The 25,090-nt window shown below is 39.7% G+C and overlaps 2 protein-coding genes across 2 annotated transcripts in view; both read left to right on the top strand.

Moving 5' to 3' along the window:
* The window catches only part of CCNY (cyclin Y), a 222,985-nt gene that overhangs the window by 5,987 nt on the left and 191,908 nt on the right, over positions 1-25,090 (top strand). The gene's annotated exons all lie outside the window — the stretch shown is intronic.
* Positions 716-2,540, top strand: LOC116626377 (nucleophosmin-like). The gene is given in 2 exon segments (XM_032395667.1): positions 716-1,881; positions 1,883-2,540. Coding segments are annotated over 2 exon segments (858 nt in total). The 5' UTR covers positions 716-1,590; the 3' UTR covers positions 2,450-2,540.

The following is a 25,090-nucleotide window of genomic DNA, read 5'->3' as shown; positions in this document are numbered from 1 at the left end:
TCCCCGTCTTCATTTTACAGATAAGGAAACTGAATCTTGGAGAGGTGCAGTCTTTTGCCCAAGTCATGCAGATCATGGACAAGGGTAGTAGAATTTACTGTGTGTTAACTTTGGGCCAAGTGCTGTGCTAATTACTTGACTTGTATTATCTTTTTAAGTCTTTATATCATTCTTCCTATTTTACAGGAGAAGAAATTGAGACTGAAAGGTTAAGAAATTTGCTCAAGGTTTCATAGCTGGTTAGTGTCAGAGTTGGGATTCAATCTGCTATCACTTGCTAGAGGTCCACGTCTCAACTACCCTGTGACAGCTAATTAGGGACTGACCTGGGTCTAGAAACTGACCCCCTGCCCTCATACCTGGCCCATGCCCACTTTGTTTTAAGACATTCATTCATTGTCTGTATGCTTTGAGCTAGCAATACTTTGTGATTAGGATTTTTACTTTTCTGCCTACTTTTTGAGAGGAGTGAAGATTAATTTTATAGAATGGTAGATTTTCTTACTGTTTTCTACAAAGCTGATTGTCTTTATCATCTTTTTTTTTTTTTTTTTTTAAAGATTTTATTTATTTGACAGAGAGAGATACAGCGAGAGAGGGAACACAAGCAGGGGGAGTGGGAGAGGGAGAAGCAGGCTTCCCGCGGAGCAGGGAGCCCGATGTGGGGCTCGATCCCAGGACCCTGGGATCATGACCTGAGCTGAAGGCAGATGCTTAACAACTGAGCCACCCAGGCGCCCCTGTCTTTATCATCTTAAGAGATGACTGACTTTCACATTTCTGGCTGGATGAAACTAATACAAAGATTAAATTCCTTCCTATCTAGGAAAGGGTAGAACCAATAGAAAGAAAAATGACAAGTTGTAAGACATGTGAGTAGCTTTGAAATTCTGTTTTAGTCACACAGGGTCAGAGATTTAGCTCCAAGCGTGTCATATTGGGCTTACTTGAAGGAAGCAGCATTTGGTATTTTCACAAGAGTGCTACTGACGGTATCATGCCTGTCATACTTCAAAGTACGAATCCTTTCATGAGTCAACAAAAAGGCAGCCGGGGTGAGTCCATAGCAGTTGATATCATGCATTCAGTATCATTTTCAGCTTGTACCTGCAAGGAGGGAGAGAGTTCACTTTCCCTGCCGCATTTTACATCAGCTTGAAACATTGAATAGTTTGTTGCTGGGAATCTTGATCAGGACACTGTTTCTTGTCTATGCTCTGAGACTCAACATTATTCTATCCTACCTTTCCTGAAGAATGAGGCAGGGCTCAAGAAGGATAAATCCAGGACAGGCTCTTCCTGGGGGTTTACAGGATGTGCCTCTAGCTCTGTGAAGTGTGGTGGAGGGCAAAGAGCAGGAGCCTAATAATCAGGAGACCCATGTTCTAGACATGGCTCTGCCTTTACTGTAGGACCTCCATCTTGCTGAGCCTCACTTTCCTTTCTGCTTAAAGAGAATGTGCTTAAAAATCCTGCCTACTTCCCTGGTGTGATTCCATCCTGTGTGGCTGTTGTGTGGAACAGTATTCGTTTATCTCCGTCTGCCTTCTCTTCCACCTAAGTGCGTGCCACCACCCCATAGAAGATTCGATGGACATGGACATGAGCCCCCTGAGGTCCCAGAACTATCTTTTCGGTTGTGAACTAAAGGCTGACAAGGATTATCACTTTAAGGTGGATAATGATGCAAATGAGCACCAGTTATCTTTAAGAACGGTCAGTTTAGGAGCTGGTGCAAAGGATGAATTGCTCATTGTTGAAGCCGAGGCAATGAATTATGAAGGCAGTCCAATTAAAGTCACACTGGCAACTTTGAAAATGTCTGTACAGCCAACAGTTTCTCTTGGGGGCTTTGAAATAACACCACCTGTGGTCTTAATGGTTGAAATGTGGTTCAGGGCCTGTGTATATTAGTGGACAGCACTTAGTAGCTGTGGAGGAAGATGCAGAGTCAGAAGATGAAGAGGAAGAGGACGTGAAACTCCTTAGTATATCTGGAAAGCGTTCTGCCCCTGGAAGTGGTAGCAAGGTTCCACAGAAAAAAGTAAAACTTGCTGCTGATGAAGATGATGATGAAGATGATGATAAAGATGATGATGATGATGATTTTGATGATGAGGAAGCTGAAGAAAAGGCTCCAGTAAAGAAATCTATGTGAGATACTCTAGCCAAAAATGCACAAAAATCAAACCAGAATGGAAAAGACTCAAAACCATCAACACCAAGAACAAAAGGTCAAGAATCTTTCAAAAAACAGGAAAAGATGCCCAAAACACCGAAAGGACCTAGTTCTGTAGAAGACATTAAAGCAAAAATGCAAGCAAGTATAGAAAAAGGTGGTTCTCTTCCCAAAGTGGAAGCCAAGTTCATCAGTTATGTGAAGAATTGCTTCCAGATGACTGACCAAGAGGCTATTCAAGATCTCTGGCAGTGGAGGAAGTCTTTTTAAGAAAATAGTTTAAACAGTTTGTTAAAATTTTCTGTCTTATTTCATTTCTGTAACAGTTGATATCTGGCTGTCCTTTTTATAATGCAGAGTGAGAACTTTCCCTACCGTGTCTGATAAATGTTGTTCAGGTTCCATTGCCAGGAATGTGTTGTCCAAAATGCCTGTTTAGTTTTTAAAGATGGAACTCCACCCTTTGCTTGGTTTTAAGAATGTATGGAATGTTATGATAGGACAGAGTAGTAGTGGTGGTCAGACAAATGGAAATGGTGGGGAGACAAAAATATACATGTGAAATAAACTCAGTATTTTAATAAAGTAAAAAAAAAAAAAAATCCTGCTTAGCCTTATGCCCTGGGGTACCTAAAATGAGAATCAAAATGGGGCTAAAATGCTTCCAGAGAGTACTTGATGAATGTATGTTATTATGAACATGGTACTCATGTTGATTTTCTTGCATTAAATATTAAGTGTGTTGCAAGATCTACAACAAACTGCGTTTGAACTTTCCATAACCAGAGAAGCTAGAAGCCTGAGGGGCTCATCCTAACAAAGACATCACTGCAGTCCATGTTCTTAAGTTGGTGCCAGAAGGATAACTGGAATTTTAGAACTGGGTAGGATGAGATTATACAGAGCTGTATGACCTTTGAATGGGAAGCTTGCTGGCAGTAGAACTTGGTATAGGTATACTACTCTTTCTAACATTTATTGGTCTTCTGGGTTGCATCTCTCCAGAGTCACACTGTGATGCATGCAGTGAGCAGTGGTACCCCTGGAAATAATAGAGCCCACCCAGGCGGTCCGCTGACTGTGTCATAGGAAAGACGTTCCTAGGAATGTTAATATGGACCCTTGGATGGAGGCTGAAGCTGGGTTTTTGTTTTTTTTTTAATCAGAGAAGGTTTTAAGGCATATATATGCATAAATTTATTATATTAAAATACTCCTTTAAGTAAAGGGGAATTGATGGGCTGAAAAATGAGCTCAAGCAGCCCAAAACAAGTTATTGGGGGCTGTTTGTGGCCATTTCTTTCCAGAAAGTCTAGCTAGAGCCACAATTGCAGAGACCGAAGAAGATATCTAACTCACTTTTCCTTTCCCTTCCTCTGCCGTTTACTTTGTTCCTGTTTCCTATGGCTGTCCTCTTTTACTTCTTCTAGGGGCTCTTTTTGCTGTCTGCCTCTTGGAGGGAAGGGGTGTTTCAAAGCTGCAACTGAGTGTCGTCATCTGACAACACACAAATTGACATACCTCAAGTCAGCAAGATTTTACCTGGAAAGTTGGTGAATCTGAGACAAGAGAGCATCTCAGGGGTTGGTTAGCTACAAACTGCTTGCTACACTCTGGACATCTCTGTTGCTTTTAAATACACGATTGGAAAACCTTGAAATCTTTTTTTCTTCACCTTTGTCAGAATATTGACATTTTATACATTAATTTTGACTTTGTAAAGAAACTTTTATTTTTAATTTGTTTTTTAGTATGGCTGAAAAATTGAACTAAAAGGCAGTTCTAAAAAAGGAGTTCTAAAATGTTTGAGTGCTGGTAACATTTCTGGGCTAAGTGTCTTGTTTCCCATGGTTATAGGACTTCGATAAAAAATTATTGTAACCTCGTTTTGTTACTCTGTAGCCACATTACCTAGTACATGTAATTTTAATTCCTGGGTCATTATTTCCTGATCTTCACTCCCTACTTGGGATGTATAGTGGGGCTTCATTGGGTATGATAGTTGTGAGTGCCATGCTCAGCGGAGATGCGCTAGCATCTGTAGAACTGTCAGCTGGCTTTTGGCACTGAGAAAAGTACAGCTGGAGTACACTAAAGATAATTGTTAGCAACTGCAGTTGCATCCTTGACAGTTTCTTTGGGAGCCTTGTAGAAATCTTAGTTGGACGGTGAAATGTAAGTCACTTCTATTTTGGACACCTCTGATTATAGACCTTCTGGTTTTAAGGAGGAAGAATAGGAAGTACCCTCCGTGGAGGTTCATAGCTGAGTGTTGCAAAACCATGAATGTAGTGTTTAAAGCATTTTATAAGCAAATTCTTTCCCGTTGATGGTTGCTTCTGTTCTTGGTAGGCAAAAAGGGAGAAAAGTTATTAAATGTATTTTGATTATATTTGGTAAACTCCTTGTCTTATTGCAAATTTACCATTAATCAGAGGAATTAGGGAATGGATGGATGGGTTAAGACATCTGTTCTTTGCCTTTCAAGAAAAGATTTCACTCTAAATTTAGTATTCTGTCCATTAATGAATCTATATTCTTTTAGGATATTAATTCATTATAGCTGTTCCATTAAGTGTAATCATAATTATCCTTTAAACTATCTCTGGTTTTTAGGTACGGATCCAGACTTTGTATAGTTGCCTAAAAGTCCAGGTTTTAGGGCTTTTTTTTTTTTTCGGGTTTTTTTTTTAGGGGTTTTTAGGGCTTCTGTGTACCCTAAAACCTAGTCCAGGTTGAGAAATGAAGTCATGATGCTGTGTTTAATTCAGTTTCAAAAATTTCAGACTCACAGATTCATCAAGTATTACTTCATTTACAGTGAGGATTACTTTTGAAAGTTTATATGGGTAATTTTATTTTCCCACAGCCTCCAGCTGTGTGTAAGCGATGGGCTGTTATTTTAATGTGTAGTTTTACTTGAAAAGCATGGGTAAACAGGGTTTATGTAGCATTAGAGATCGCCTTCTGTCTCCTGAAAGCTAAAGTTGGTGTTACTGAAGAGATACAAATTGTTTATTCACTTTAATTTTAGCAAATCTTTTCTATAAAATAAATCTAATGTCTGATTTTTCCATTTGTTATATTTTGTAGGAAGTGCGGAGGAAGCCTGGCAAAGCCGGTATTCAAAAGTGTGACTTGAAGTATTAAGCACTCAGGGATAAGTTTAAGGGGTAGGGAACATACTCTTGCTTTGCAAACCATTTGCTTCTGTGGAAGATGTTTTTTCCTGACAGGCCATGTATCTTAAGCACTGTGCAAGCCATGTGAGCACACTTGGCTGTTTGTAGAGCTTTCTTCTGCAGTAGGAGGGTTACTTGGTAACTCAAGTTAAGAAGCTGTTGGCAGCCTCCTGGTGTTGGAAGTGAAGTATATGAAGAGGGGAGGTGAGGAGGAGCTGTGGCAGCATTGTTAAGGTAGGACAAGTCAGGGAGGACCCAAATATAAGACAGCACAGCATGCATTGCAACAGCCCAGCAAGGCCCTGAGTGGTAAGAAATAGGCCTCAGGCCTCAGAAGTGGATTGGCTGCTTTTATATTGGGCGATGTTTGGGTGCCTGTGCATCCTTGAGAATGATTTGGGATGGGTAGCAAGCATGGCAATGACTTTCAGAGTTGATGGAGATGTTCTGCTGGGAGAGGCCCTGTGGCATTCTGACATGAAACCGGGAGACTGGCTATCTAGACAATTTCTTCTCTCATTTAACTAGTAAATATCCTGACAGGAACATTTGTTGGGTTTTTTGAAAATGAAATTTATTCTTGTGCCGGGGTATTTGTAAGACAACACTGTGACAGGACTAGAAGGGAAGAATGAAGAGGATCGTGGGAAGGAGTGTTTGGCCGAAATGAAAAAAGAGCAAAGGGCTCATGTCGGTAGGTGAGTGTGGACATTAGCCTGCTAGGTGGCAGCCAGTTAACCGCCACTTAGGCCTGGCTTAATGCAACCTTGTCCTTGCTCCCCAGTCTCCTGTGTCCTCAGACTAGATCTATGTATTCACTTTGGGCATGGAAGGTTGACAGTTCAAGGCATCAAATGAGTGCTTTTCCCCTTCCTCTCTGTATCTGGCTTTGATTAACATGGTTTGAAATGTGATGTCAAACCACAATATTGGTGTCCAGTCGAGAAGGACAGTCTGTAAATTGCCCATATACTTTTTAGTTTTTTATTCCTCAGAGTAACATTCATAAATGGGTGTTTGTCTTGTTTAGCCACAGTGAAAGTGTATTCACTTGAGCCTAGCTTCTTAGCATACAATTCAGGAACCCTTTCAGTAAAGTAGAAGTTCTTAAGCTGTGCCAGGGTTTCTCAACCTTGGCATTATTGATATTTTGGGCGGGATAATTTTTGTTGGTGGTGGGAGCTGCCCTGTCCATGTAGGATGTTTAGCAGTATCCCTACCTTTACTCAATAGATGCTGGTAGTGTCTTCCCACCCCCAGTTAGGACACCAAAAATGTCTCCATACGTTGCCAAATATAATCTTCCCAAGGGGGCAACTCTCCTACTTCTCTCCAGAACCGTTTAGCTATAGGCTCTAGGATTCAAGGTGTAAAAGAAACAGTAGAGCAACTTCCTAATGGTTTGGCTTTGACACATTCAAGGCCTGGGGGTAGAACTTCATAGACTCTAGGCTGCACAGCTCCAGGGGGTGCCATTAACTTCAGACTTGATGTGAGTGATGCCCTGCCCCTCCTCCACCAGTTTTGCAAAGGGATGCATTGTTCATTTGAGCTCATTAGAACTAGCGTCACATTCTAAGATGGTGCTCCTAATGGTATTATTGACAAAGATACTGCTTGCAATTCTGACAATGGGTGGTAGGATAGCTTTCTGTGTGTACCAGGAAGGTGTGTAATCTTTACTTAAATTCAAAAATCACTTAATTTTTTTCCCTTATAGCTTCTCCTTTTTTGTTTTCTTTGTTTCTTTCTTTTCTTTTTCCTTTTCTTTTTCTCTCTTTCTTTCCTTTTTGGTGTAATATACTGAAAGGTGTGGTAAGTTTTTGCTGGTTTTCAGCACCCTTGTTACAGAACACAGAGGAAAACTGGGTTGCTGGAGCCATTACTCGGAGACTGAAAAGGCTCCTGGTAGAAAGATGGGAAGACCAATTCATCAGTGCTGTGACTAGTTCTGGGGCTGTCAGTATCTGCACAACCATTTAATAGCATTATTTGGAGTCATAGAAGGAGCCACTCTTTGTTCATGTGGCTCATCTGGAAGGGACATGGAAGATAAACTCATCAGATCAAGTCAAGTCATGCAGAAACAGCTAGACCTTGGTTATTTCCTCCCTCTTCTTTTTGTATTCTCTGAAGTGACATTAAGAATTGTTTTGTCTGTCTGTTTCTTAAAGATTTTATTTATTTGAGAGAGAGAGAGAGAGCGAGCACAGAGGGAGAGTGAGAGGGAGAAGCGGACTCCCCGCTGAGCAGAGAGCCTGATGTGGGGCTCGATCCCAGAAGCCTGAGATCATGACCTGAGCCCGAAGGCAGACGCTTAACCAGTTGAGCCACCGCCCTCATTAAGTATTGTTTTAAGGGTGAATCTAAAGTTTAACCAACCCCAGTATATGCCTATTTCCATGAAATAAGGTCTCTCAGAGAAGGTCTAGCCTTACCCAAGTTAAATGTATTGAGTTCTTTGAGTTGGTTTTCAAATGCAAATGATACACAAAGCCTGTTTGTACAAAATGAAAATATGATAAAACATATTTTGTACTACTTACATAAGGGTTCTTAGCAGTTTGTGGGGACCAGGGACATAATTCTGAAGCAGAAAATTATAATTATAGAATATTTAAGATATTTTCATTCTAAGCATACAAAAGCATTGGAACAAGATGAACAAAAGTGCTTCTTATTAGGTGCCCTTACAGGACCTCTTTTGGTGAACAGGTAACTCTCATTATTAGGGTATTGTATACAAAGGGGTATTTATGGTGAATGGAAATCATAGTCTCTTAATAGAGACCAATGCTACTCTTGAGTGTCTTTAGCCTAACAGTCTATGGAGCCATTTCTCGTTGAACAACTTGGTGGCTTGTTTAGCCAGCCTGTGATGGGAGTGATCCCTGAGATCTAAGTTAGCTGTGTTGTTTGTTTCTGACTGTGTAAATAATTCATTGAATTTTCAGGTATTATTATAAGATGTTTGGTATATGATGTTTTGGCCTTCATTTCACTTTTTTTATTCCACTGAGGTTTATCTAGAATACCTGTCTCCTGTTATTTTTTATTTGAAAATAACTGTTGATGCTGAGGGTGGCATCAGTGTGTGAAGTGGCTGAAAACTGATCACAAAATTATTATTATTTTCCCGAGTTCAAAAGTGGTGACGGGTTTTCAGTTTGGAACTCTCCCTATAGATGGATGAAGAGACTATATTAAGCGGAATGCTAATACTGTAAGGAACTAGGCAAACAGAAATTAGGGAGTTCCTTTCTTTTTAAACTAACATTTTTAGCAAGTGGTAAATCCCCTATGTGGAATGTGTTCTCTTCAACCACAGAGAAGAAGTTGGAGAGAAAGTGGAATTCAGTAGGCAAGTGTTGGCTGAGACATACTTATTTTCCAACACATTGGGGGGAATTTGGTGCATGCAATGACGAGGCTCAGAGTCACGACTACTGTAGTCAGTCCATAGATACGCTGGCCCTGAGGAGGGGGCATTTTTCTTTTTTTAAAGATTGTATTTATTTATTTCAGAGAGACAGAGCATGAGCGGAGAGAGAGAGATGCAGACTCCCCATTGAGCAGGGAGCCTGATGTGGGGCTTGATCCCAGGATCCTGAGATCATGACCTGAGCCAAAGGCAGACGCTTTTTTTTTTTTAGTGTATTTTTTTTTTTTTAAGATTTTATTTATTTGTCAGAGAGAGTGCACAAGCCAGGGGAGTGGCAGGCAGAGGGAGAAACAGTCTCCCCGCTGAGCAAGGAGCCAGATGTGGGACTCAATCCCAGGACCCTGGGATCATGACCTGAGCCGAAGGCAGACACTCAACAGACTGAGCCACCCAGGCACCCCGGGGGGGGCATTTTTAAGAAGTGTGATAATTTTATTCCCCCCCCCCCCCCCCAGCCGCCGGGGAGTTTAAGGTTCAGTTTTTCAGTAGGTCAACAAACATTAGTTCTTCCAGGTACTAAGTTCCATGTTCCCAACTGGGTGCTGGTAATGCAAGGTCAATATTACTTGGACCTTGTCCTTAAGGTCCTAATGGTCTGTTAAGGAAGACAGATATGCAAATGGATGATTGCAATATACAGAGTTAGAAGGGAGGTCAGAGTGATTACCTCTGCCCTGGTTGATGAGGGGATGTGGTCAGGAAAGGCTTTGCCAAGACAATCTTTTGGCAAGAGCAAGAGGGGTGGGAGTGGGGAAGAGCCAGGAAGTGTGCTACATGCAGAAGGAAGCTCTGTTTCTGAAAGATCCAGGGTGGATTGGCACATAGGTTCATTCTGAAGTCAGTAAGTAATATGGAACCTCTTGGTGGCTTAATCCCCAAACATCTTATATAATGAATTATGCTCATTAGGAGGACATTTGTTCTAAAAGATTTCATAATGGATGGATGTGCATTGGTGACCAGTTTTGTGTATTTTGCATATATTCTGGATTTTGTAAAATGATTACTCAGAGTTGTAACGTGGGAGACAGAATAGATGTCTTCAAACCTGTGGAAGCAATGTTGCATATGAGAAAATAGCCTTGATAGAATCCTAGAACATTCATATGATCAAGTACTGTAGAGATCCTCACTTTCCAGATATGGCAACTGTGCTAAGAGGGATTTATCCTTAGCATCACACAACTAGTTTATAGTGGTTTGTGGCCTGAGAGCCAAGTCTCCTGTTGGGGGTGGGGGGAAGGTCAGAGCCTTTTCACTCAGCACAACGATTCTCACAAGGTTAAATATTCCCAAGAAGAAATTAATCTTGACCCATCTTATTTTTTTATGTGATGTTAATCTGAGTGAGAATTATGTCTTAGAGAATTGTATTAGTTATTGAGCTGTAACAAATTATCCCCAAATGTAGTAGCTTAGAGCAGCAGTATTATCTCTCAGTTTCTGTGGGTCAGCACTTCAGGCAGAGCTAGGCTGGGAGCCCTTGGCTTAGGGTGTCTTAGGAGATTGCAGTCGAGCTGTCTGCTGGGACTGCAGTCCTCTCAAGGTGCAACTTGGAGACATTCTGCTTCCAGACTCACTCAAATGGCTGTTCATGGCATCAGGTGCTCGTTGGTTGCTGGCTGTAGTCATCAGTTCCTTGCTATATTGGCCTTTCCTTAAGCTGACGGCATGGTAGCTGCCTCCCCCATCCCAGAGCCAGTGATCTGAAAGAGAGCATGAGAGACCTGAAAGATGGAAGCCACTGCCTTTTTATAATCTAAGTTTGGAAGTAACATTCCATCATCGCTGTTTGTTACATCAAGTCCCTAAAATCCAACCTGCATTCAAGGGGATGGTATTATACAAGAGTGTGACTACCTAGAAGTACTTTAGGGGCTATATTGGAGGCTGCTTACCACAAGCATTAATTAAGATTCTTTTGGTTGTAACAGAAGTCCACTAAAACTGATTTGGGTGGGGAGTGGGGGAGGGAAGAATTACCGGAAGTACATGAGGATATTTTATGGAAGCCAGTATAACTGAGTCTTACAAGGACTTGGAATAGGGAGTTGGATAGCTTGTAGGAACTGAGGCGGTTATTTCTTTAAGTATTTTACTTTTAAATTCTCTTGTCAGTTTTAGTTGATCTGATCTTTCTCAATGTCTCATATTTATTTTTCTCTGAATCTTTATTATAAAATAGCTTTTTTTTCTTTCTCTGTGGTAGCAAATGGCTACCCTAATGTCTTCAATTCTAGGTCCACAAAAGACTGACTAGACTCTGCTCCAATTCCCCAGGAGAAAGGATTGAGTTCACTTAGATAAGTTAATAGGAAAGGTATCCAGTCATCTATGGCATGGTGAAGGTCAAGGCTGAGGGTATGGACAGGAAGCCTTACCACTGTGTTGCTGGGAATGAATACAAGGGGTGAGGTTGGAGGGGGGATAGTGAATGGTTGAGGAAGGCCCAGAGAAGGGCAGTTAGAAATAATTTTCTTATATATTTGTTTTTAAAATCCATGTTTTAGTTTTCCTAAGGCATTTCCAATATACTCCCAAAAGAGTAGACCTAAAATGAATTAATTTGGGTAAAACTCAGGTTGGGGATAAATTAGCACCCATTTTGCAAAGACAGACCTTAGCAGAAAAGCATGATTATTTATATTAAGAAATTAACAGAAATGTCTTTGAGACTTTTGGTAACTTAAAAGCTAGAAAATCGATAAGTTTTGGATAAAATTACAAATAAAATTTAAATAAAATTACAATTCATTTCTCTCTCTTTCTGAACTTGCCCCGTATAAATTCCAGGTTTATCCACTTTTTATAAAACATTCTTATGCTGCGAACATCTGTCAGTTTTCTCATCTTAGCTTTTTTTTTTTTTAGCAGTTGATGTAACTTAAAATGAAATTAGCATTTCTGTTCTTTCTAAAACTGCCCATTTAGGGTCTTCACATACACTATGCTTTTGGCTCTAGTTGATTTAAATAAATTATAAAGAGGCAAAGAAGGTTTTTATGGACATTTTTGCATATTTACTTCCATAGCATTTTAAAATAATGCACACTTTGACATAGCTATAAAAACTTTTGTATTATGAAGATAGAAACTGAAAGCCTTTCCTCTAGTATTTTTCTTTTTGCTTTGTAGATTACTCAGGTGATCAGTTTTGAGTCTTGTCTTTAGAGTGTGATTTGAGCAGTCCAATAGTAGCAGCAATTAAAGCAGATTAAGTATGTGGTAACTTTATACATGGTAAGACATTGTTTTGTTGTTTAAAAGTTGAGCCTGGCAGAGTAGTCTCTGGGAATTGCTGTGTGGTAGATAGGTCTCTTAACAGCCCTCAGAAGTCTGAGGGGAGAAGCTGGTGGTGTATACGGATGGGGGGAAGCAAAGGCAAGTGGTGTTGGGGCAGGGCGGATGTGGAGACCAGAAGAGTGATTCTAATTATGGCAGGGTCCACTTACTTGGTTTCAGTAAGGTTTGCTGGGTGGTGCTGCTTTGGAAAAATCTACTCCCATTATTTAACCTAATGTATTACTCACATAATACTCCATTATTGTAGATTTAGATTTGGTAATAGTGCTATTTCCTGTTAGAATCTGGTAGAGAAAAAAGTCTCTATTGTAGTTGCAGAGATCTCTGGGAAGATGGAGCAACAAATTTCTCTGGCTTCTTAATATTAATTGCTTCTTATGATTTACTCTTTTCAGGCTGTTCTTATAATCCTGTCTCTCTCCCCTTAACAAATGTGGAGCTGATCATGTCACTGCCCTCTTCAAAACCTACTTGACTCCTGTTGTGGTTAAACACATACTCCTCCCCGTGGCTCACAGTCATTAGTGTTCGTCCCTGCCTGCCACACAAACCTCCCTTCTCATACAGCGACATCAAGGGCTTCCTTGTCCAAGCTTGTCCTTGTCTGGGGTCTGTCTGTGCACTTGTTATTGCTTCTGCTTTGCAAGATCTTCCCAAAGATGATTACCTGGTTGGCTCCTGGGCATCCTGTGTTACCTCCTCAGATGTTCTATTCCTAGAAACACAATCCAGAGAAAGGAACCCTCTCCCCACTGTGGCAGCTCCCATCATTTTCTCGCTTCACTTTGTTTGCCTGTTTGTTGTATGTCTCCCCTTCCCCACCAGAATATAAACTCCATGAGGATAGCGACTATGTCTGTCTTGCCCATCATGATATTCCCATTACCTGGAGCAGTCCTTGGCACGTAGTAGGTGCTCAGTAAATATGTGAATGAATAGAGATACTGCATTTATTCAATATCTAATAAACATTTCTTTGTGTTTTATAATCTTGGCATTTTTAAAGGGCACAGGCCAGTTATTTTGTAAAATAATACTCAATTTGGGTTTGTCTGATGTTTTCTCTTGGTTAGATTCAGGTTGTATATACATTTTTGGCAGGAATATTGCAGAAGTGATGTATCATATTAAGAGGCACATGCTATCTATTCGTCTCAGCATTGGTGATGTTAATGTTGCTTGGTTAAGGGGTGGTACCATTCAGGTTTCTTCAGTGTAACGTAGCTTTAATTAATAATAATAAGTAATTTGTGGGGAGATTGAGGCTATGTAAGTATTCTATTTCTTATCAAACTTTCACTCATTAGTTGTAATGTCCATTAATAATTTTTTAGCTCCTCTATTTTTTGGTAGGCATTGTAAGGAAGAGTTCTTTCTTCTCCCCATTTGTATAATTACCAGTACGGAGTCATGGATTCTTATTTTATTTGGTGAGTTGTAATCTCTTCTTATTTTTTGTTGCTTAAATTGTCCCAGGTTTGGTTGGTGGGAGCCTCTTCAAACTGGTTCCTTTCCAAACTGTATTCTTTAGATACGTCCTTATCATTCCTGAGCACTTCCTTAGTTTCTGGCAGGATATTTGCTTTGTAGAAATAATTTTTCTGTTGGTTTGGAAAAAAAGGTTTCTTCCCCCTTAAAAAAATATGGATGTAATGTTTTCCTTTACAGAACATCACAGTAACATCAGTAGCAAATCATGATGCCTGAAAATGTGGCCTTAAATAAGTCTCTCTGTCTTTTCTTAAACTGTCATGATTTTGCTTGTTTCTATGAAGTCAAAGAGCAGCACCTTATCTGCTTGTGGCTCAGGGACAAAATAACATTGTGTGAGATGGTCAGCAATACTTAAAGTACTGCCAGTGCATAAAGCTATCTACCTGGAGCTGATAAAATTATATAGGTAAGTAGAAGAGAACATGTCTCTGCTCTTAAGGATGGGTTTAGTGGAGGAAGACAAGACTGTATTGCACATAAGAACAAGTGAAAAGGTGAATTTTGGCAACTGTCTCCTTTATCCTGCTCACATGTACAGATTACCATTTGTTTTGTAGCAGTAGTCTCAAGAACTTGGTGTCATTTGTGACTACTTCTTGTTGAGCTCACGCACCCAAGACATGGCAAGGCGAAGGCCTGACCGATTTGATCAGTAAAGATACAACAAATCACTTCTGGATTTAGGTGGTTGATTACCTACACACAGAGAAAAGAAGAATAAGCCAAAGGTGTCAGCTTCCTGTAATCTTTTCCCAACACAGCAGACAGGGTGACACTGAAGTAAGAGAGCCCAGTGACTGCCTGTGTCATGGGATACACTGCTGCCACGAAGCCAAGTCTAGATTGCAGTTAAGTGGGTTTATATTTTGGATCTCTATTTGGTTGCAGGGTGGACGAGTGTGTAGAGAGCCCTATACTTCACCAGAATCCAAGACACACTGAGAACCTGTCTCATGACAGCCACCAGAGAGACAGGGAGGTTAATGGGAGATGGCCTCTGCTGTGGTCTGAATGTTGGCCTCCCACCCCATTCATGTGTTGCAGTCCTAATGCACAATGTGATAGTATTGGAAGGTAGGGCCTTCGGGAGGAGCTTAAGTTAGGAGGATGGTGCTCTCAGGAATGGGATTAGTACCTTATAAAAGAGACTTCAAAGAGATCCCTAGCCCTTGCTACCATGTGAGGACACAGTGAGAAGTCTGCAGCCCAGAAGAGGACCCTCACCCAATCATGGTGGCACCCTGATCTTGGACTCCTAGCCTCCAGAACTGTGAGACATAAATTTCTGTTGTTTATAAGCTACCCAGCCTGTGATATTTTGTTATAGCAGCCCAAATGGCCTAAGACAGTCTCTTAGCGGCTCCTCAGACCATCCTCCCTTCTTGTGATACAGGAAGATTATGAGATATTCGTCCAAGTCGTATCAACTGTGGTTCAGACCTTGCCTACATGGCCTCTTTGGATAAATGCAGGGTGTCTGGGGCACCATGGCAGACCCATTCTTCTGCACCTCTTTCACTTTGTGGTGTAATTGATATCTCCATACAAAATAGTTATATCGCCTCTGATTGTCATTCACCAAGCTCTTGTCTTCCATTGTCCTGTCCCACCTGTGTACAGGTCAGTTCTGTAATAAGCTATTGTGTGAATGTGAATGAGGTTGTTCTCAGGGCCTTTTTTTAAAAAAATTAATTAATTAATTAATTAATTTGACAGAGAGAGACACAGCGAGAGAGGGAACACAAGCAGGGGGAGTGGGAGAGGGAGAAGCAGGCTTCCCGTGGAGCAGGGAGCCCGATGTGGGGCTCAATCCCAGGACCCTGGGATCATGACCTGAGCCGAAGGCAGACGCTTAATGACTGAGCCACCCAGGCGCCCCCCTCAGGGCCTTTTTTCTGTCTACCCTACTCTTTATATCCAGTCTGAATTCATAGATGCCGATTGTTTGAGAATCCTAGGTTAGCTTATCCTTGATATATCTAGAGCCACTGGACTTCAGCAAACATTGTCTCACTGTAAACAACTGTGTGTGTGTTTTTAATTGTGGCAAAATTATAGGTAACATAAAACTTACCATTTTTAAGTGTACAGTTCAGAACCATTTAGATAAATTCACATTGTTGTACAGCCATCAGCACCATCCTTCCCCAGAACTTTTTCATTTTCCTAAACTGAAACTCTGTACTTATTAAATGATAACTCCCCATCTCCCCCTTCTCAGCCCCTGGCAACTACTTTTCTGCTGTCTCTCTGAGTGACTACTCCAGGTACCTCATATATGTACCCTTATATACAATATTTGTCTTTTGTGACTGGATTATTTCACTTAGCATAATGTCTTCAAGGTTCACCCATGGTGTAGCATCTGTCAGAATTTCATTCCTTTTTAAGGCCAAATATTCCATTATTATGTATATATCACATTTTGTTTATCCACTCATCTGTTGATGGACGTTTGGGCCGCTTCTGTCTTTTGACTATTGTGAATAATGCTTCTGCAGACATGGGTGTATAAACATCTGCTTGAGTCTTTGCTTTTAATTCTTTTGGGTATATATATCCAGAAATGGAGCTGCTGGAAGGATCTGTGTTTTGAAACTTAATTTTTGGTGAATTTGTGTTGTCACTTAATCTTTAATGTGATATGAATCAGATTGATCCAGAAGCTGGATTGCCATATCATATTTATCTTTATGAGACCAAAAGGAATGATTTTGTTTTAAAAGACAATATTTGTTATTTCCATGATTATAGAAGCAATATATTCACTGTAGAAAATTTAGAGAAGTCTATAGAAAAATATTATCTATAATCCCACCATGCAGAGCAATGCTTGTTTTAAGTATTTTACACTATTATTTTATATTAATATGAACAAAAATACCCTAATGATGTGTTTAGAAACCTGTATCTTTTAAAAAAGAGAAAAATACAAGTCTGTGGATCAGAAGGCAAGTTTATGTGGTGGGAGATTACCAAAATGAAGGTATTTATTCATCCATTTATTCAGTGGTTTGTATTCTCTCGAATACACGTATTTTGCATACATAGATGTAGATGTATATTTCTTTCAAATTGGGGTCATGCTGTTACTATGACTTCCTAATTTTCTTTTTCTCTTATTATAAAATTAATTCTAATAATTTTAAATAATCTTCTAACATGATATTACTATAGGTTGTACTTTGTTTTTTCTTTTTAAAGATTTTATTTATTTGAGAGAGAGGGGGGAAAGGAGGGAGAGAAAGAGTATGAGTAGGGGAGGGGCATAGGGAGAGGGAGAAGCAGACTGACGCCCCGTTGAACAGGGAGCCCAACACTGGTCTCGATCGCAGGACCCTGAGCCGAAGGCAGACACTTAATCGACTGAGCCACCCAGGTACCCCAGGTATATCAGTTCTGTATTTAATCACGGCAGTACTAATGATGGTAGCATTGAATTCTTAGATTTAGATTTTGTCCTTTAGGTTTTTCTTTCTTTTTAAAAACTCTCATTAATAATAATATATTTTATTCTAATGTCTTTGGAGGCATTTCCTTAGGAGACATTTCTAAAAGTCTTTTGCCTTTTTGAGTCAAAGGAATAAAACTTGACAGGTAGGCAGGAATGAAAAAAACTGCATGTTATTTTTCAGGTATATGTGGGTAATTTGTAATACAGGTTTGAGAATTGTCAATTTGCTCACCGAAATCTTCATTAATTCATTAACAAGTAATATTGAACATCTGAGGACCACAATATTATATTAAGTACGTAAGTATTACAAAGATACATGAGACATGGCCTCTGATTTCTAGGTCACTAAATTCAAATAGGTCGTGAAATTCTAATCGTGAAAGATGAGAAGTATACACATTATCATTTAAGGCACTGTGTCATAAGAACCATGTTAGTTGTTATAAAAGTAGATGCTAAAATCAAACCAAAAAAAATGTGCTATAAGATGTCAAAGGGAAGAGACAACTTTTGCCTCGTGTAATTTGAGATGGCTTCATGGAATAATGGGTTGGGCTGGGTCTTTTGGGTGGGTGGTTCTTGTGAATAGAAGAACATAAGACATTTCAGGTAGAAGGAATGACAACAGGAAAGGCCTAGAGGTGGGAAACTACAGGATTTATTTGGGTCATGGTGAATGGAGTCAGTTTATTATCAGAAGAGAGGTAGAACAGTCTGGACAAGTCTTGGGTCTACAGTAGAGTTCATGTGATGTAGGATCCTTAATTCCAAGTTAGGGAGTGTCAGGTTTTTTGGGGAGTAGGCTCACTTGCGCATAGTGGTCCTAGGAAGATTAATATGTTGGCGATAAGAGAACTTGACGGGAACAGATTGGAACCAGTGAGATCAGTTGCGTTGGTTCACTGACAAAGTCTTGAGTGTGGGATAGTTGGAATGAAAAGGAAGTTATACATAGAAGCTGTCCTGCTGCTGCCATACTCCCCTCCCCCCACTCTGACACTGCAAATGTGCTGAGTCAGAGCAAAGGCTTTTACAAAAGTCTTTGTATTCCCCACCCACCTGACACTGAGAAGTTATGAAATCATTGTTGAAAGAAGTGAGTGAGGCGGCAATATAGTTTTGTGCCTAAAGGTGTAAGAGAGAGGGAGGATTCAGAGTTGACCCCGAATCTTTGGAGATTGGATGAATGCTGTGTTAGTGAAGGGAGGTTGGAGAAGTAAGGAGGAAATACTGGTTTTGTGAAGGGAGAGGGTAAAATTTTTGAGTTTAGGCAGTTTTATACAGTCTTTTTCAATGGTAAGTGATAGGTTTTCCAAAATTCACTTTATAGATTCCTGTTAATACAATTTTCAAATTTAAGTAATGTGGAAAGATCTGAATGTTCCCATCCCCAGATTGGTGTCAAAGAGATGATGGAAGGATCCAGATTTACTGGACGAGATGTGTGTTACAGCACTCTTAGTGGTTTGGGATCCCTTGATCTCATATCTCATATGATTTTTTGTCTTTTAACCCTTTCGCCCATAATTCCCCATCCTTCTGAACAAGAGAACAGACATGTAGGGGTGAAATTGAAGTATTCAGATTTAACAATTTTTTTTTTTAATTCCTATCTTTAGGTTATTCAATCTAGCATTGTTCTACATCAACACTAATAACAGCAAGTTGACTAAATTTTGCATCCTATTTGTCCTCTGTGTAATTAGATATACCAAAAAGCTGCTTTTTGACCACCAGATGTATGTTTTTAAATTGGTTAAAAATAATGTTAGGCATTTAACTAATTTAAAAATATGTTGTGGTGGGAGAGTCAGACCATTAGGATAATCTTTGAATTCATGTTCACAATAGTGTAAAATATTACAGATGACATTTCTAAAAAGTTTTGAATTGTTATGTGAAAGTCAGCTTTAGTATGAACATTACCTCTGTGAATTTTGATTTTGTACTTCATTTTTTCTAGTTACTATTTTCGTTTTTTTCCCAAAAATATGGGTTCTTTATACATTAGCCTATTAACTCTGTCTTGTAATTATTACAGTTTAAAAAAACTTTGTTGGGGCGCCTGGGTGGCTCAGTCTGTTAAGCCTCTGCCTTCAGCTCAGGTCATGATCTTGGGGTCCTGGGATGGAGCCCTGCGTCTGGTTCCCTGTTCAGCAAGGGGTCTGCTTCTCTCTCTCCCTCTGCCCCTCCGCTCTGTTCCTGTGCATGTGTGCTCTCTCTCACATAAATAAATAAAATCTTTAAAAAATAATAAATAAAAAAACATCTTCTTTTATATATTGAGGTCTTTACCAAAGCCAAGGCTGCATAAATCTGGGGAATGGTTCTAAGTGACAATTGGGCCCTTGTTGAAATGTGGAAACATTTTTTTTTTTTTTTAATTTTAGAGAGAGAAAAAGAGAGCACGTATGGGGACGGTGAGGGGAAGAGGGAGAGGGAGAGAGAGAATCTCAAGTAGGCTCCACTTCTAGCTTGGAGCCCTACACAGAGCTCAGTCTCACGACCCTGAGCCGAAATCAGGAGTTAGATGCTTAACTGACTGAGCAACCCAGGAACTCCAAAATGTGGACATTTTTTATTATGAGTTCTCCTAGTGCTGGTATAAGTCCCAGATACACCATGTATATGCTTGTGAGACTAGCCAGTTAGGATATGTTTAATAGTCAACTTAAATGTATTTTGCATCATGTTGAAATTTGGACATTAATGTTTTGAAAGGTAGAAAATTCCAAATACAGGTGAAAGATTTTTATCACTGGGCTTCATACTTAAGAGTCAGTTCTGTCTTAAACTTACCTGGTAATGTTTATTGAGCTGGTGAGGTTTATGGAGTATAAATAAGATAGGTTATCTTTCCTGGAGGACATCGATTATTTTCTCTGGAGGGCATTTGAAATTGAAAGCAAGAGTAATATAAATTTGATACTCAGCTAGAAAAGAAAAAAAAATATTTACACATATATGTTTAACTGTCCTCATGGTATAAAGACTTAGGTAGAATAAGTGGTTGATTATTTTACTGCAGTGTTAATATCTTAAGGTCAGAAGAAACCTTAGATTTATTTCTTCTGTGCTTGACAAATAAGGAGACATTTCAGTACTTCCTACTACCAATTGAATAAATTATAAACTTCACAAATTAAAAGCCACAGAAGAATAAATAACCAGAGCTAAAATGGTCTCTGATTTGTATGCTGTTACTGTCAGGATTACCTGCCACTGGGTTACCTATTCCAAATTGAGATGTTTTTGATTAACTTCCTTGGGTTCTGAGTTGTCAGTTCTCTTTTGCCCCCATTAATCTTTGTATTTTAGAAATTTCCAGTTAAGTGTAATATTAGATAAAAAGAAAATAATTATTAATCTAAATAAAATCTTTAGCAGTAGTATCAGTATTAGTTAGAAAATTATATTTTGCCTGTATAAGGTATTAACCTTAGGAGAAGCTGAGTGAGAAGTATAATATGGGAATTCGAAAATTTTTACAGTTCTTCTGTAATCTGAAAATTCTCTCAAAATAAGTTAAAAATGATTAGATTGATTTATCAGCTACAGAATTATTAGTGTATCACAAAACCAGATAGAAGACATTTGTTTGTCTGTTGTAGGGAATGGGAAGAGATTCTCTTCTCTTTAGATGGTTGAGTTCCTTGTTCATGTTCATGGACCTGAAAAATGAAGAGTTGATGTATCTCAGGAGGATGAAGACGCAGTGTTAGAGTGTTTAGTAAATGCATACCTGTTTTTTCTCATTTTCTGTGTCTATATGTGTAGATACATGCAAAGATATCAATTTGTGTACATACGTGCACTAAGTGCATCTCAATGAGGTCACTGGCTTTCTAAAAATAGTAATTTCCTTTTAGCTTGTTACACATACGTTTTTCTTGATGGGATAGCAGCAATGATTTGCTTTTTGAGAATAAATTAGATTATTTTATTTTGCAAAAAGCAGCATGTGATTTGGGGCTTCATGTACAAGTTGAGTGATCAAACGCTTTAATACTGATTTGGATCTAAATTTAAGAAATGAGGGGTTTTTGTTTCTGAAATGAACGGGATTCATTCCCGAGAACAGTGCAGAAGTCTTTTCGTGCAGTGGACATATCTTTGGACTAAGGTTAACATTTGTAGGTTTCAGCTTCAAAGGATTTCACTTAGATGTATACTTTATGTTTATTATCAGTTATTGCTGACATCTCTATTAACAGATGAGAGTTTGTGGTTTTACAGCAGTTGCTATATAGGCCAGGCTAAAGCTTCGTGTGTCACCAAACCTGGAAGCTTGGCCTCATGCACTTCCATTCTTTATTAGTTAAGCCCTATTTTGTCTTCTTTGAGCCTACTCTTTTCCTTTTGTGCTAGGGCAGTGCCCTCCAGTAGAGTTTCTGTGAAGATGGGAGTGTTCCATATTTGTGCTGTCAACTATGGTAGCCACCGGCCACATGTGGCTGTTGAGCACTTGAAATGTGGGTAGTGTGACTGAGGAACTGAATTTTAAAGAATCTAAATGTAGATAGCCATATATGGCTCATGGCTATTGTTGGATAGCACAGGTCCTGTGCTGTCATTGCTACTTCCTTGAGTGGTGTGCTTTGAAGGGAGTGGACAGAGATGTTCATAGGGTAACTGAACTGTCCGTTGTTCAACATAAAATCTCCACTAAAAGGGTTTTAACTGCCTTGCTGTGGAAACAGTGTTACTTGTTTCCTTGCCCTTGTTTCCTTACGTTATGTGAGAGGTACCTTGTGGGTACCGTTATAAAACTTTGATTTTTTTCACTTTAGCTTTTCCATGTCAATAAACATACTTCTGTCTCATCATTTTTCATCACTGTATGGTATTCTGTTTTATGACCCTGCCATCATTTACTTATCAGCCTTTTTTATATTACGGACAATTTTTATATTTCATAAAATTCTTAGAAGACTAATCACATAGGTTTTGGGGCTACATCTTTGTTCCTTCGGAAATTCTTAAGATTAGCATTTCTAAGTCAGACGGTAGGTATATATTTAGATTTTTGTTTTGTTTAATGTACATTGCTAAAATGCTCCCTGTTGGCCACCTGCTCCCACCTTCCCCACAAGGTTGTGCCAATTTACCCTCTAAATTGGCATTTGTGAAAGGTGGTTCATCAGCATGAGAAACATTTTAGGGGTTTTATGTTTACACAAAGGCAGCTTTACGGTATCATCTACATATTCATAAATCTTTTGTCTATTTTTTCTGTTTCATTCAGGGCAAAAATAAAGTGACCCGGGTTGACATTGGGGTGATATCTTTAAAGGGGCCTCTGTGGAGGGAGGTTGTAGCTCATTTGGCTAGTCCGTTGGGAGCTCTTGCCAACATTCTCTCTGCCTGGGGTTCTGTACATGCTGCCTGTTGCGTCGCTTAATAGAGAATCCTGGTTCCTGGGACGGCAAGTCTGGAGCCCTTTCGCCCTCTCTTCCTGGGCTGAGGAACACGGCTCTGTGTTCTTGCCCTGGGCACCAGTGCTGCCGCCTTCTCTGATACAAAGGCCCACCTAAGCACAGTGGTGTGGTGTTTGTGAGGCTGGCACATCTTCTTCTGGACTTAGCCAGCTGTCTGGTCATGGCTTCCAGATGCTTATTTTACATTTGGGACAAAAGGGGGCCTTTCTTCTTTCACACTTTGGTTAGGATGCACTCTTATCTTTGTTTTGAGAAAGGTCTCAAGTTCAGAGGCTTGAAAGAAAGTGGCCTGCATTATTTTTTATCTTTATTTTTAAAGACAGTTTTTTTTTCAGAGCAGTTTCAGGTTCACAGCAAAATTGAGAAGAAAGTACAGAGATTTCTCCTATATCCGTTGCCCCCCCCATGCATAGCCTCCCCCATTATCAAAATCCCCCACCAGAGTGGTATATTTGTTACAATTGATGAGCCTACAGTGACACCTTATAATTACCCAAAGTCCATTGTTTACCTTAGAGTCCACTCTTGGTGTTCTATATTCTGTGGCTTTGGACAAATGTACGATGACAGGTATCCATCATTATCATATCATACAGAATATTTTCACGCCCTAAAATCCTCTGCGCACTTTCTGTTTGTTCCTCCCTTCCACCCCAACTCCTGGCTGCCACTCATCTTGTTACTGTTTCCAAACTTGGCCTTTTCCAGAATGTCATATAATTGGAATCACACAGTATACAGCCTTTTCAGATTGGTTTGAAGGGAAGGAAAAATTCTTTTCTATCCATTAAGGTCTTCCAGCTGGACTGTAAATTAAATTTACATGAGACAGATTAACAGGAGAAATAAGCAAGGTTTTATTACGTGTGCACAGTGGCACAATAAGGAAATTGAGAAAGAAATGACTGAAGCAGGCAATTTTTATACTTTTCAGACAAAGGGACAATAAATCTGCAAGGAATTGACAGGACAAAGAAAACTTAACTTTGGGAGTGTCCATTAGTAAGGAATTCTAAACAGAATTTGGGCTGGGGTACTAAATTTGTAAAAAGTAACAAGGGTTGTTTATACAGCGTTGTGGACTCTAAATTTCCTATCTCTGGTGATAAGGACGTCTCTTTAGCTCCTGGTACAGGGAGGGTAGCTTTTTTTTTTTTTTAAGATTTTATTTATTTGCAAGAGAAAGAGAGCATGAGTGGAGGGGGAGGGGCAAAAGGAGAGGGAGAAACAGACTCCCTGCTGAGCAGGGAGCCCGATGTGGGACTTGATGAGGGGCTTGATGTGGGGCTCAATGTGGGGTTTGACGTGGGGCTTGATCCCAGGACCCTGAGATCATGACCTGAGCTGAAGGCAGACACTTAACCGACTGAGCCATGCAGGTGCCCTGAGGGTAGCTTTTCCATGGGAGATTTAGTTCCTGCTTTTAGGGAGATGGAGGAGGGTCTGAATATCCTTCTTAGGTAGGATGTCTCTTAAGTACCTTTTGTTCAGAATAATCAGTATGCCAGAGTGGCACGTTTTGGAGCAGCCTGCCCTTGGCCTGTACAGTTTCTTTCACTTAGTAATATGCATTCAAGGTTCTTCCATGTCTTTTCATGGCTGATGGCTCATTTTCTTTTGAGTGCTGAATAATAGTCCATCTTCTGAATGTATCACTGTTTATCCATTCACCTACTGAGGGACATCTTGGTTGCTTCCAAGTTTTGACAATTATGAATAGAAAGTGCTGTAAGCATCTGCAAGCAAGTTTTTGTGTGGACATAAATTTTCAGCTCCTCAGAGTAAATACCAAGGAGCTGGATTATGGTAAAAATATCTTCAACTTTGTAAGAAACCATCAAATTGTCTTCCAGAGTACCAGTTTGCATTCCCACCATTCTGTTAATAATGAGAGTTCCTGGGGCACCTGGGTGGCTCAGTCGTTAAGCGTCTGCCTTCGACTTGGGTCGTGATCCCAGGGTCCTGGGATTGAGCCCCATTTCGGGCTCCCTGCTCGGCGGGAAGCCTGCTTCTCCCTCTCTCCACTCCCCCTGCTTGTGTTCCCTCTCTCGCTGTCTCTCTGTCAAATAAATAAAATCTTAAAAAAAAAAAAGAGAGTTCCTATTGTTCCACATCCTGGCCAGCATTTGGTATTGTTATTGTTTGTATTTTGGCCATTTTATTAGGTAGTGTGTAGTGTGTAGTGGTATCTCGTTTTAATTTGCATTTCCCTGATGACATATATGTGGAACATCTTTTCATATGCTTATTTACTTGCATTATTTTAAATAATAATTTTAAAGTTGTGGTGGAAATGGACCTATACTGAAACAGCCTGGGACAGTGCATGATTACTAGCAGGGAGATAAAATCCTCAAACTTTAGAATGGATGATGAAAGATCTTTTCTTTTAATAAGTACTGAACATATGAAAATGTAGGGCTGTATATGGATGGGAATAACAGTACTTGCTCATTAAAGAACAGAGAGTTTATGTGGGAAATAAGATTAACAGTGAAAAGTTACAAAATAAGAAATCATTATTTTATAAAAAAGTGGAAGAGACGAATGGATTAATGTTTATTGAGCACCTGTTGAGTGCCTGGCGCTGTGTCA

The sequence above is a fragment of the Phoca vitulina genome, unplaced genomic scaffold, assembly GCF_004348235.1.
Source record: "Phoca vitulina isolate PV1807 unplaced genomic scaffold, GSC_HSeal_1.0 scaffold86, whole genome shotgun sequence".
Taxonomy (NCBI): Eukaryota; Metazoa; Chordata; class Mammalia; order Carnivora; family Phocidae; genus Phoca; species Phoca vitulina.
The sequence above is the reverse complement of the archived record's forward strand: the minus strand, read 5'-3'. Positions and strand labels throughout refer to the sequence as shown.